The sequence below is a fragment of the Mugil cephalus genome, chromosome 8 (genome assembly GCF_022458985.1).
Source record: "Mugil cephalus isolate CIBA_MC_2020 chromosome 8, CIBA_Mcephalus_1.1, whole genome shotgun sequence".
Taxonomy (NCBI): Eukaryota; Metazoa; Chordata; class Actinopteri; order Mugiliformes; family Mugilidae; genus Mugil; species Mugil cephalus.
In genome coordinates this window covers 4,921,905-4,936,404 of record NC_061777.1, presented here as the reverse complement: position 1 = coordinate 4,936,404, position 14,500 = coordinate 4,921,905, and the positions used below count along the sequence as shown (strand labels likewise).

At 41.7% G+C, this 14,500-nt stretch overlaps 1 protein-coding gene across 1 annotated transcript in view; it reads right to left on the bottom strand.

Annotated features, from left to right (window-relative positions):
* The window catches only part of adamts3 (ADAM metallopeptidase with thrombospondin type 1 motif, 3), a 157,030-nt gene that overhangs the window by 64,071 nt on the left and 78,459 nt on the right, over positions 1-14,500 (bottom strand). The window contains exons 6-7 of the mRNA XM_047592550.1: positions 2,554-2,637; positions 1,062-1,218 (exon numbers count right to left, since the gene is read on the bottom strand). Coding sequence (XP_047448506.1) covers positions 1,062-1,218; positions 2,554-2,637 — 241 coding nt within the window. The remainder of the gene's footprint in view (positions 1-1,061; positions 1,219-2,553; positions 2,638-14,500) is intronic.

Here is a 14,500-nt window from a genome sequence, read left to right as displayed (position 1 = left end):
GGAGCCCGTAACACCTTTCAGGAGGAAATTTGAAAAAGCCACTGATGTGCCGTCACCTTTCAGACAGAATTTAGTCGAGACGTGTGTCTGGTAATGTTACAGAGGATGCAGCCTTAATGATACCAGCTCCTGGTCTGTGAAAGAGACGGCAGCCAGCTACAACAATAGCTCCCCCATAAGTTATTAATAACTGATTTTATTATTATTATTATTACGCAAAATTCACTAATTTAATTTCTAAGCTCTTTCTTTTCACATTACAGTACAGGTGACATTATTTGGAGATATTTCAAAACCATTAGCTTTCATGGCATGCTACTCCACAATACAAGGTTCACAAACACTGTTCAGTGGGCCGGTTCTAGACCACAATGCATTTGCTACAAGCCTATGAATAGATGATATGATTCAGCAAAATCCCCCGCATAATAAACATGTAGCATTACATCTGTCTGAGTTGCAGCTTCCTGCAGCACAAAGGAGATTTCATTTAGCAGAGGTTTTGAGCCACTGCAGAGATTTCTCTCAGGGAGAAAAATTACCACTGGCTGCACGCTTCAGTTATGAGGAATGGACAGAAAAACTCTCCAACCCGTGTGACCTCTTCAACTTGCTCAGTGAACTCAATTTGCCCAAATGGCAACATGTATTCAAGTTGGCAGATAAAGTGCGGAAATGACGAGATCAGGCAATTCGGTCATTCAGTGGCATTATGTGCTTTTCTGAATCACACACAAACCTTGTGCATTTACCCTGAGCTTATGAGAGTGACATTCTGGGCAGAATTCCCAAATAAAGAGCCACTTCCTCTTACTTCAGAACCTTCTCAAAAAACAGCTTCGTAAGTGTGCAACACGGACTTGATGTATTTTAACATCAAATACGTAGAATAAATCAAGTGTAATTCAAAAAAGTTGCTGCTGATTAGCAAGCTACTTTGAAAGTCAACTTGCTTGGGCAGACTCATGTTGGTGCATTAAAGCGAGCCACGCTGGGGCAGTGAAAACGTTGCAGGCAATAGAAGACTCTCATCTGAACCACACGTGTCCTCGGGGCCTTACCCTGCATCCCCGTGGGGCCGAAGCCTTGTCGAGTGAGGAAGATTGCGTGGTCGTGGTGTTCGGCATGATCGGGATCGCCTTTCTGCTGCACGAAGGCCCAGCGGCACACATTCTCCAAGCTCCGTGACGGGTTGCCCCTCTCAATGAGGCTGATGGACTGACAAGAAAGAGAAAGGGAGATGCTTACCGCCGAAACTCGCCTGCGCCAATGAGCAAATTAGCGCTCAGTCAGCAGCTTAAATCTGCACAGCTTGTTAATTTTGACATGAATGAATATCCCTCGCTTTACATTCAGATTGAACATGGAGCCCGTGGGCTGGTTGGATCTGGACGGCAAACTGAATTTCCTTCATCCAGTCTTAAAACAAAACCCCTCTTGGCAAATCTAAATTACCTGTGTGCCAGTATCAATTACTTTGCATAGTCTCTGTATGTAGAACATGCAAAATAGTCCTTTCAATCCGACTGGATGACCAAATCTGCAATCTGCAGAATTCTTCCCATTCCCCTCTCAGTAATTAAAGCCCATATTCGGGTCACTAACATGTTCCATGCAATTAGGCTGTAGTTGAAACAACAACATTTTGACATGTTTAGACTAAATGCTATGTGCGCACCACACTTGATTTGAGTGAGTTTTTGACGCACAGCTAGAAAAGTTTAGACAGGAATCACTGAAAAGAGGCTTTTTATTGTTCTGTGTCTGGTATTTGTTGCTCTGTTTGTGCACGACAGGCAAAGCCACTTTTAAATTTTATCCAACAAAGGCAGAAATGTCTGCTGTTTCTAGCCAGGGATGGCAGGTCTTGCTTCTAAGCCATTGTTTCCAAGACAACAAATTATACTCTGTGCAATACTTCCAAAATTTTAACCCATCCAATGTTTTGCTTATTCATTGTTGCCACAACATTTGGAATATTGGAATACATTTGTGGTAATAGGATCCAACCAATAGCCTTATCCAACCTCGAAACTGCAAACCAGAAAAGTATTTTGCAAATGCCAAAATATATAAAATGACAGCAGCTGTTGATGATAGTCCTATTTTTTATCATTTTCCAATGCTTTGAATGTTTCTAAAAAGATATTCATTCCTCTAACTGGTGCAAAAAAATACTGTCATTTAAGTCATTAATTGGAGTAAATTTGCAACACCACTACTGCACCTCATCATCTGGAATTAAACATCAGTTCATTCATCATCAGTTTCACTTCAATAATCTGTTGCTCGTGGCAACTCAAGCACAGTTCAGATTAAATGTGTCCTTCTGAGTTCACATTCTTTTATTTTCCCACCAGTTTACACTTTCTATGGGGATGACACCTAGGGATAATTAATTTCTTCACTGAACAGCAAAATCCACCCGTACAGTTTCATAAAGGACGCATTAACAACGCTGGTTAACCAACAGGCTGACTGCTGTGTCTTTTAACCGTTCCCCTGCCTGAGTTTCTTTCATCTAAAAGAACAGAAATTAAATGTGAAACTCACCTTGGCATAGCCCAGCATGATCATCCTCACCAGGACCACGTTGATGTGGACTCCCAGCGACTCGTCGTGGTAAATCTCATTCACCTGGAGAGAAAGGGCAAGATATTTGTATATGAAAACGCTCTAAAACTACTTCCAATAGCTCACGCAAATAACCTTTTAAGCCGCAGTTCGCTCCCTGAATGACTGTAATCAGACACCTGTACCACCACGACTCTGTAGCCTCCTGACAACCAGTAAACACGGTCCACCAGTGGAGTATCTCATGTGAGTTTTCTTCTCGTAGGATATGGTTTCCAAAAAACAAGTGGTAATCAGCATTTAAATTGAGGTGCTGTAGTTATGTGCTGGTATTCAGATTTGACAGGCGAAGCATGTCTGTACAATGCACAATAATGTCTGCAATAATCACAGCCTAATTTTGACTATTCCAAACTCTTTACTCTTGTAAAAAGTAGAAAAAGCGCAGACGCAGAGAGGTATGAAGAAACCAACGCAGGAGGCTTTTCAGTATTCCGTCCGACTTAGTACCCTGCAGCTTTTGAAAGTAATATAAGGTGAAGAAAGGTGAGTCAGCGAGACTTGCCAGTGAAGGACTCTCATCAGGAAGACTAACAGTTTCCATCAGCTAAAGTATAGTGTGTTTTTTCTGTCAAGCACACAAGCTCCAGCACCATGTTGTTAGCAGTTAGCACTTCTACCTGGCACAGACCTGGAAGGTATGTTTCTTTTAGTCAGAGGGATCCAATGTCCCCTGTGCATGCAGGTCTCCACGACATATATTAAATACCCTGACAGCTGTTTGGTTTGAATTTCTCCACTAATCTATATAATCTATATAATAAAAATTATATCCTATTACTGGGAATTAAGATTCTGAATGGACAGAAAAAGACTGCAGGGATTTCTAAAGTGGGAAGCGTGAGACTGTCAAGGCTGCCACATACGCATGCAGGCATCTAACTAGATTATCGACTGATTGACTGATTGTCGCCTGGTGGCCAGGCAGCAGCTGAATGAGGCTGTGATGGTGAGACATGAATGAAAGAGAAGATACAATGTGCAGGTTTAATAAAGACTGAAGTAACTGGTAGTAGAGATTGACTGATATGGATTTTTCTAGGGCCGATTTCCATTTTTCTCTCTGCATTTAAATGATAAAAATGTCACAACGATAACACATGTCTCAATTTCCCCAAAAATATTTACTGAACTGAGTAAAGGTAAAAAAAAGAGGTAGGGCACAAGCATTTTTCAGCTTCCAGTTGCATGGACTCTGCTAGTAGGATAGGGGCATTGTATGGGCTGCACAGGTGGGTAGCGTCTACAGCGTCTCCAGCAACACAGCCTGTGGATGCACCTGTCTGTAAATATATATGTATCTGTCAGTGCCGAAACCAGTAAAACCCGTAAATTTCGGCCTGGTATATCGGCTCGGTCGATCTCTAACTAGTAGACATACTTTGAACTTTGGACTCTTTATGCTACAATAAAAGCATCCCAGTCCTCACTCCATATTTTAAGAAGCAGGAATTTTGTTCCCCAAAAAATACAAAATGCTTCATCAAGCACCAGATGTCCCCCACTGCAGAGAAAAAGCTTTTCATGTTTAATAAATGCATGTATGTTTGACTTCGTGCATGCGTCACAGGGACTGTTGACCTTTAAGATGATCAGGATATGGTGTTTGTAGTTGCCCATCACCCTGTCTCCACCTGCTGCTTTGCCGCTAATTGACCATACAGTGCAATTAATAAAAAGGTTGAAGACATCAACATCTCGTTCGTCTCTCTGGCACCGCATATGAGGAAAACGAATTAGCAGCCAGTGGCACGAAGACAGCAGTGATCACAGTGCGTCACAGTGGGTCTGATTTTCTTTGGACCAGTGATTTATTCGCCTCATTTCACACTGTGTCAGTATGATACAGAAGGTGGAAAGAATATCACAGCAGTGTATAAATGCATGTTAAATTGTCCTCGGAGCACGGTTTTTGCCTTATTGACTTTCTGGTGTGCGAACGAGCACGGCAACAAATTCCACGTCTCGCCGTGTTCCTCGAGGTCCGGCGGACTACATTACTCACTGCCATGGACTAGATGGAGCAACAGTCTGCCTGAAAGTGACCCGCGTTACAGATGAGAGCTTCAATGGAAGATGGATAAGTGCTGCTGACGCTGAACTCGTATCTACTGGCTGCACTGTGAGGCTCTCCTTCAGGGGGAACTGAAATTACACCATATGTTACCCCACACACTGATCGGCTCGCTCTCAAAGGGCGGTCCTTACTCCACACATTTCTGGCAGGATCCACTTTGTCTTACTGTGTGCATCCAGCGTATCCATCTATCTACATCGCTGACCCATAGCTGGCCACAATACATCTCTGGGGAGGGAAGTAGGGCATTGATGAGGTACTGATCTATACCGTTAACTTGCATACCCAGCCAACATGAACAACTCAGATTATTTCATCAAGAGGCTGCATTTATCATAAGCAGTGGTGTGGATTTTGCATGGACTCCCTATTCTATACAGCATTCGTACTATTGTGTAGGTCTCTCTTGTGCGTCATTACAACCACTGTAGGAGGAAAACATAACATTTTAACCATCTTGTGACAGTTCAGTGTTTTGCTGGGAAACTTTTGGACCTGGCATTCATTCATGTGGATGACACTTGGACATGTACCACCCACCTAGACCAGACCAGACAGCCCCCACCCCACAGCAATGACACTTCTTCCATTTCCAGTAGGATACAGCTTAACACAGACACACACACACAAAAATGGTTTAGGAACAACCTCCAAATTCACTAGATCCCAAATGAATCAAGTGCCTGATGATCCACAGAGGCCGCTCGCCTCAACCCATGGGACCCAAAGGCACAAGAGAGACCTAAACAATATTATTATTATTATTATTATTATTATTAAATGGTGATAATCTTATATCTGATCAGTGTAGTTTTTCTCCGGGTCTGTATCAACATGAACATGTTCCAGTGCATAAATCCAGATCCAGTACGAAATGCAGTTTCGTGTGAAAGAACCTGATTAGCTTGCACAGAATCCTGCCCCCCCTCCCACTCCCCTCCATCACTGTGCAACACCTTTCAGAACAACCAGATAGCTGACTGCGAGCCAGGTCGCTATCACCCACCACTGGTGCTGGACCTCACTAATGCACTCATCTTTGAATGGGAGCACATCCCCGCTGGCATGGTCCAAAATCTGGTGGAAAGCCCAAAATGAGATAAGTGGAGGCTATTATTGCTGCAGATTAATGCCCATGGTCTCGTAATGAGATTTTCAAAAATCCCACATGGGTGTCCTAAAGTCCATACATACATGCTTGTGTTCAAAATATTTTGAGTATGTACACTCAGGGATACATTGTGTAGGTGTCCCACACATCGAGCACTAATTTTAGATGGAATCCTGGTTATTTTATGATAATAGAATCCAATGAAACAGCCTTAAAATGAGTGGACTTGACAACCAAGTGAGGAGTTAAATGTAAATATCACTGCAGTACCTAAATCTCACCCATAGAGGTCATGCATTACTTGGACCCATTAGGACGAGTCATTAAAGAACCCCCCCAAACTATAATTTGCAGAAGCTGTGGTTGAATTTGACTCCAAATAAAAACTCAAGAAAAAGTTAATGGCCTAAACTCCACAGATCTCCAGCAAAATCAAACACAACACTCAAAAGCTATTAGTTTCTCAAAACTGACTCCATCCACTCAAACAGTACCCACGTCACATGCTTATCTTCTGGAGGTCATCGAATAAACAGTGATGTGATAAATTCTAAACTCAGAAAGACGTTTGGAATGACACGCAAAAAAAAAAAAAAAGTAATGAGCACAGTGCCGAATCATGAAAATCAGGACAATGAAAGACTGATATTTATCCATGAAACCAGATGAAACTAATCAGCTGGTTAAACTACAGGCATGCCTTAGAGACAGAAAGGCGCGGATGACCCGTCATTCTTTACTTTTAAACCCAGACAAAATAGAAGTCATTGTATTTGGCCAGCAGGCCTTTCTTCAGATGGATCACTGAAGAAATGTCATGACAGTAAAAGTTTAAATGGGAGCTTCTGCCAGTGTGCGAATCTTTTCTACAGTCTTTCCTATTCTAAACTCTACCAGTGTTCATCGACGTTCTGGCCTCATGAGGTGTGTGTGACGCATTCAAACGAATGCAGGTGGTGTGAAAATAAGTCAACCTTTCCTCGTTCTGCTGCAGAGTAGGAGTTTTCATCCTGAAATAGCATTACCAATGCTACGTGTATTGATTTTATATAGCATACACCTATCAGCCACATCATTAAAACCACCTGCAGGAGAAGTAAACAACATTGACCATCTTGTAGAAATTCAATGTTCTGCTGGGAAACTTTTGGACCTGGTATTTGTGTGGATGTTATTTAGAAATGAACAACTCAATATAAATAAATAAAACAGAGAACAGCCCAAGGTTTTGACCTGGCCTCCAAATTCACCGAATCTCAAAATGATCAAGTATCTGTGGGATGATCCACAGAGGCCCCTCCCCTCAACCCATTGGACCCAAAGGCCCCCACTAATAACTAATAACATCCTGTCCCCAGACACCACAGGACACCCTCAGTACACCCATGTCCATTCTCTGATGAGTCACAACTGTCATGGAGGAACAAGGGAGACCTACACAATATTAGGAAGGTGGTCATAATGTTATGCCTGATAGAAGTTTCATGAAATTGATGTATATGTGCATATAAAAAGGTAACAAAATAAATATTTAATCATTGTGCAGCTGAACTGAAACATAATTTAAGTGTTCCTCCTACCTAGTGTCCACAGGGGCAACCTGAGTGAGAAGCAGTAATCAGGGTGTTGCATTTTAAAGGCCAGAGTTTCTAGGTGAGCAAAGTGTCCTAAATGATGCAATCAGAGATTTGCCAAACAGCGATTTAGAATGACATTTGAGCGAGACCACAGAAACGCCTCGGCTTCAGCAGTTCAGATGCAACAGCTTCGAGAATCGTACGCACAGTTCCACTTTAAAAGCAGCGATAAACGTAAGGAGCAAGTAATGTGGGACTCAATCTTTTGCAGGGGTCTGAGTGGTTTCACCATATTTTTCTTTTTTCCCTTTTTCCTTCTACTGGCCTCATAAATAAATCACTTACACAATGTATCCACCTTCTTTTGATTCCATTTAGAGAAATGCTGATTCCAATCTCGACATAATAAGAGTTTCAAACTCCACACCTCCAACCAGCATCAGCTACGGACAAGATGAGATTGCTGTGCAATTTCTCGAGGAGGAGGAGGAGGAGGAGGAAAGAGGGTAGCGTTGGACACAACTTTCCATCGGAGGTCATTCGGTAGACCGGGGTGATGTGTAATGACTTCCGCCCGACACCTTGATCAAAGATGTGAAGCAAATATGAAGCCGTTATCAATCACTGACAGCTCGAGAGGGGAAGCGGATGGTAGCCAAGAGAAGCAATTTCATTGTTGTGTGTGTCTTACACACACAACAATGATACAGAAACGTATCTACAATCTACAGCTATAGTCTTTATTCAGGTCTCGTGAGGGGAACAAAAATAAATAAATAAAAAAAAGATCCAGAAATAGAAATGAAAAGATTTTCCTGGTACAAATCCCCCATTACTCTGACACCCATACAGGTCAAAGCAGTGCTGCAACCGAGCCTATGCACATGTTTTGAAATATTCGATAGGGTATGCAGCGTGTGATCTTATACTAGTCATTTTATAGAACAGGCCAACGCAGAACTGAGTCGTGCACCTAACTGAATCAGTTGGTAGAGTGCGTCTGAATGTGAAACAGAGGACAGATCCTGCAGCGGGCACTTGAATGACTGGATCCATTAAGACAAACTGTCCCAGACTCTCTGACAGCGTTGCACCACACTTCCTCATGGAGGCTCATTAACGCCAAAGGACGTGGCAATACAAAAAGAGACTTTATGCTTCTCTCATTTGCTGCAGAAGATTTTAAACCAAACGTATTGCTCCAAGTTTGAGAGTTTTTGCAAGAGTTTCCTTGGAAATTCATTATTACACTTATTATATGTATTATATTCTGCCCATTTCTTGATCATTGGCCACATGTAATGATGACGTAGGTGTATTGTGGCAGGTTTCCTTGCCACTGGCAACACACCACAGTAAGACTCATACCACACACCACATGTTAGCCAGGTAGTATGCTACTATTAGTTTGGTGGGTGCACACACAGAACTATATTTAACGTCCTGGTAAGTTTCCTGTGCTATTGTTTTGCCCCATAAAGTTCACAGAAACACACGAAACCATTGTTGTTCTTTGAGTTAGACTGCAGGTGAGTTTGCGTCTAATTATGTTCTTTTCTTACCACAGCGCTTCCTGGTTTTCAGGCAGTGGCAAAGCACCTGAGCATAGTTTCAGGCTGTCTCTTACTGCACCATAGTGATAATGTGAGTGTTAAAAGGGACATTATGGGGACGCTTTGACTCATTTAATGTGTGGTGAATGAATATTACTACATTTAAAACGGATTCTGACGCATTGATGCAAGACGTCATTTTTCCGAGTTGAATCTTTTTGATTTACATGGCCGCTACACTCTATTACCATTTGCAAATTTATACACTTACATAAAACATTGTTATCGGTTTACCTGTGTTATAGAATACTTGTATTGTATTCAGAGCTGTCAAACCAACTCTCTCGCGACTCCTTCATTATTCGCTTCGAAGACTCATCTCAGCTCTCACCCAAGGAGCGAGTCTGACTCGGAGTCTAAAAATAGGACTGTATAGCAAATGTCTGTGTAATTACCACTAGATTAATGTATGGTTTCAACCGGATATTACAATAATAATGATAGTAGTAATAATTATTGAAGACCATCTTTCTTATTTGGCATGTCAGATTGAAACCTTTTTTGTGCAACAAAGCATTCCAATGAACACCACTAAATAAGAGGTCATTAATGATGTTCCTCTGAAACCCGAGGCTCCGGCTATTGTATGGATTGTTTGCCAAAGGGTGGTTCGGTCACATGACCAGTGACATTTGCAGCAGGTCAAGTGCTTCAATCTCACTCCAGTGGTCCGATTGATTCATACAAATCACCTGGTGGTCCATCGGGGGGTTTGAGGCACTTGAACGGCTTCAAACGTCACATGGTCAAGTGACCGAAGCACCGACACACTGGTTCCATACAATCGCTTCATGAGAAGCCATGCAGGTGTCCAAGCCTCAGGTGTCAGGATCATCACTAATTCATCACTAATTGAAGCTTTTGACACTTACTCGAGGCTTCAGTGACACACTGCTCAACTAGTGGACAATAATACGGACTGATTCATACTTGTATGGGACTTGATTTTCCACGCACAATCCTGTTCGACTACACTAAGTGAATATGTGGTTTAAAGCTGAATATAAATAATATATATAAATACAACATAAATAAGAGGTTTCTATAGCAAACAGGTATCTTGATACATCAGTAGCCAACTGGACCCTATGAAACTTCATGTATTTATACCAACGTTTAAGTAAAAGTAGTATCATGGTTTAGTTGTGTTACAGAAAAGCAGGGAAGTGGTTCATACGTCACAAATGATTTGTTCAAACCAAAGTGCGCTCTGACTCAGAGTGATAAAAATAGGACTGAATAATGCAAACGTATCTGTGATTGAGTATAAAGAGTATAAAATAATAACAATAATATTAATTGAATGGCAGGTTGCATTCTATACTCTTCACTTATATTTTGTTACGAAACATTTAAAAGGTGCTGCTACATTTATGAGATCGCATTTTGTTTTGTTCCATTATTAAAACTTAATTTTGTTTTGCATCAAAGTGATTCTGTCTTGCTACCTTTTCTACCATTCTGGAGATTAAAACACACCTTTTTTCCAGTCAGCTTTTCACCAGACTACCCTACGTACCATTTCATAAAAAGGTTCCAATCAGAGTCAATTGTCTGGAGGATGGTGCATATGAAGAATATATGAAGAAGGTCTTAATTAGCATGACGAATCAAGGAGAAGGATATAACAGAAGAAGCATAAACAAGATGAAGGAAATTGGAAATGGAAGACAGGAGTGAAAGAAAGGATAGACCAATGAGGAGTATAAAGGGGTTAGTGGGGAAGATGAGAGACAATAGGGAAAAAGGACCAGACAAGATAAAAGGGATGATGGAAAAACGTGACAAATAGATATGGTCGAGGGATTGTAAGAAAGAGAAAACAAGAAATAAGAGATGAACAAAATAAGAAAAGATGTATGCGTGGAAGAAAAGAATGGTCAAGAGGAGAGGAGGAAATAAAGAAAAGGGAGGCAAGCAAGAATGAGAATATATAATTACACGAAGTAAATGAAAAGATTAATTGAAAAGAAAACTGGCAAGAGGAATAAAACAAAAGAGGAGAGAATGAATGTACCGAGTGGAGAGGAGACGTGGGGGGACAGAAATCCTAAGGAAAGATGGATGGGAAGAAGAGAAGCAGGTGGAGGAAGGAAGAAAATAATGTAGCTGCAGACATAGCGTGCGATTCTGCAGAGAGGCAGGAGCAGAGCCAGCTAGAGAGAGCAGCAGACAGGTCCAGACAAACAGACGTGGCTGGAGCTGGACACAGCTGTCAATCACAGTAATCAGCAGTCAGAGGCCAGACACTGAGCTGTGTCCAGGGGGAAGCCAGCAGGGACCTCTACTGGAAAACACCATCAATAACCTAATAACACCAACACAGCCAACACACCGCAGCCAGACAGAGGGAGGAGATCTGGGCAGAGTGAAAAGAGCGGGAAGTGATTTTTATCAAATCGTCAATTAGGAGGAACTCTGGTTAACTGTTATTGGGAGAGCCAATCATCATCCTTAATGAACTGGTCATAGTAAGGGCATGACCTTTGGTACGTGGTCTGCTCATGAAATACTGACGTGCTCTGCAGGATTTCTACATAAACTGTGGAATCCTATTCATGCCAGGAAAGGAAATGAATTGAAACAACATGAACAAGTAGTATAAAAAAACAACAACAACAACAACAACAACAACAAAACATGACCATAATGATAGTGATGAGATGTAAAGGTCTGTAACTCGGTAACTAAATAAATGACAGGAAAGGAGCTCTGATTAGGTGATTTAGTGTCTGAAAACCATAGACTGTATAAAGATAGGCGATGGAACAGCTCCTCAAAAGTGAAGCCAAAGCAAGTAGAGTTCCCCCTGGTGGTTGGATGAAGTACAGGTCATAAGTTCCTACTTTCTCCGTGTTAGTGGGTGGAAGTTGGGCCAAACTAAAACAGTAAAAGCACACGTCAAATAATTGTTTTTTCAAGGATGGTTTCTGTCATTTTAGGCAGTTAATATAATGCTGATGCATACTCAAGTGTTAAACTATAGGATAAAATGAATAGAAACAGGATGTGATCTTGGACCGTACTAATCAGATTCTCCAAAGTTGCAAAATGGTGCTGTCTGTGTCCCTGGGAAAACAGTATTAGTTTGGCTAAGGCAAGGAAGTGGGGACACATTGTCCATATTTCTGAGGAAAAACTGAGGTACATATACCCACCGCCACTGAAGAAACCATTCCTATGACTGTGACATCTGGCCAGGTGAGAGCACAGCTGGAGAAAGTCGAGCTAGGCAAATCAGTTGGCCCGGACCGTGTAAACCCCCAGGGTCCTTAACGACCTGTGCTTTCCAGCTGACTGGCATCCTACACTTGGAAAGGACAGGTGCTATGGAAAACATCCTGCATAATACCGGTGCTGAAGAAGCCCATCCCATCTGGCCTCAATGACTTCAGACCAGGCACATGTCATGAAGGTCCTGGAGAAACTCGTCCTGGCTCAGCTGAGACCCCTGGTGGCCCCCGTCTTGGATCCTCTTCAGTTTACGTATCACACTAATGTTGGTGTGGATGATGCTGTTATCTACCTGCTGCAGTGAGCTCACTCTCACCTGGATGGTGCGAAGGGCACCGTGAGGATCATGTTCTTGGATTTCTCCAGCGCTTTTAACACCATTCAGCCCTTTCTGATGAGTGAGAAGTTGCTCAGGATGGGTGTCAGCGCCTCCACTGTCTCCTGGATTGCTGATTACCTGTCAGGCCTCAGTTTGTGGGGAGGTCCCTGTCAGAGGCCGTTAGCGGTAATGTAGGGGCACCACAGGGAACCATCTTATCTCCTTTCCTGTTCACTCCTTATACCTCTGCCACCTGCAGAAGTTCTCTGATGACTCTGCAGTGGTAGGGTGTATCAGAGATGGACAGGAGGTGGAGTATAGGACACTGATCGCAGATTTTGTGGAGTGGTCCATGAGCAACAGACTGGACTGGAGGGACAACAGTGATGCTGTAGACTCTACTTTCTCAGGAAGCTCAGGTCTTTCAATGTGTGCAGTGAGTTACTAGAGTCTTTCCACCAGTCTGTTGTTGCGAGTGCCCTGTTCTTTGCTGTGGTTTGTTGGGGAAGTAGTACCAGCAAAAAAGACATCAGTAGGATCAACAAACTGATCCGAAAGGCTGGGCAAGTGATCGGTAGGGAGTTGGAGACAGTCATTGACATTGCACAAACTACTCTCCATTATGGACAATCCATCCCATTCACTACATTAGAGGGTCAGAGGAGATAATTCTCCAGCAGATTGATTCAGCTCCACTGCCACGGTGAGCGCTACAGAACTTGTTCCTTATTCTATTCAGTTTATATAACAGCTCATCTTTTTGTGTCAATTAAGCAACTATGATCAATTAATTTCCCTTGTGGATCATTAAAGTCTGTCTAAGTCAATTGCTGAATAAATGTCAGCAAACGAAAAGAAGGGCTTAGTTTTAGGGTCGAAAAGGTTTCACAACTTCAGTGCATACATAAAAAAAAAAAAAAAGTTCAGTTTGCATTATTCACTTTAACTCTCTGACTTTTAAGAGTCTGCATAAAAATATGTCTTTGCCTCGTATATGCCACAATGTTGTTAAAGCCAGAGGAGGTTACTTTGAAGAAAGCAAAAGTCTAAGCAAAAAATCTCAAATACCTGATAACTATAGTAAAAATGTTACTATAGCATAACAATGAAGCTATGATCTTTTATGTACAAAACTGATGCTGCTGCCAAACTTTTAACCCATAGTGTTGTTGAAGGTTACAATAAAAAGATATACAAAGGAGGGATCAGGTGTTAAGTCAAAAAGCATCCTCTCCACATCTCTTCATGTGTATAAAATTAAGGTAGTTTGTGTTTGAGATTATGTAAAACTAAAGGAGACCAACTCTTCCACAGAAAGCACAGAATATTTCAAGAGTTACAACAACAATATCAATAAACATTGGTGTGATGATGTATATATCATGCTGCAGTGTTTAATATACTAGCAAAAAAATAAAAATCCGTCGTCCACGGTCATGTGGCTGATAAACTCCAGTATACCAAGTCAAAATTAGATTATTAAAATAATTTTGTAGAATTTGAAGCAGAAAGCCTACATGCATACTCCCACAGTACTTCATCTTAACAGTTATATTTAATCTTTTAGCTAAACTGCTTTTATGTCCAAAACACAGTGCACACATTATACGTACATTCACTAGTAAAAGTAGTATTTCTGAGGCTTCCAACTGTAATATATCATTACTGTCTGCACTTACATTTTCACATTCTCAGGGGAAATAAAGAGTTCAAACTAAATTGTGAAACCGTGCGTCTGATTACATACATTTGGAAAACACTACATTCAGCTCTTGATTAAATTCTGGGAAACGCATAAGAAGTCAACTGGAAAATGTTCAGCCCCTTCTGGAAGCAAAAGATAGCCAGCTACAGCTCTGCCACTCGATATCGCCCTGATAAAATCACCAGCGGTAAAATTCTGTTCACAGCTGGTTCGTGTATCTTCTGACGTAT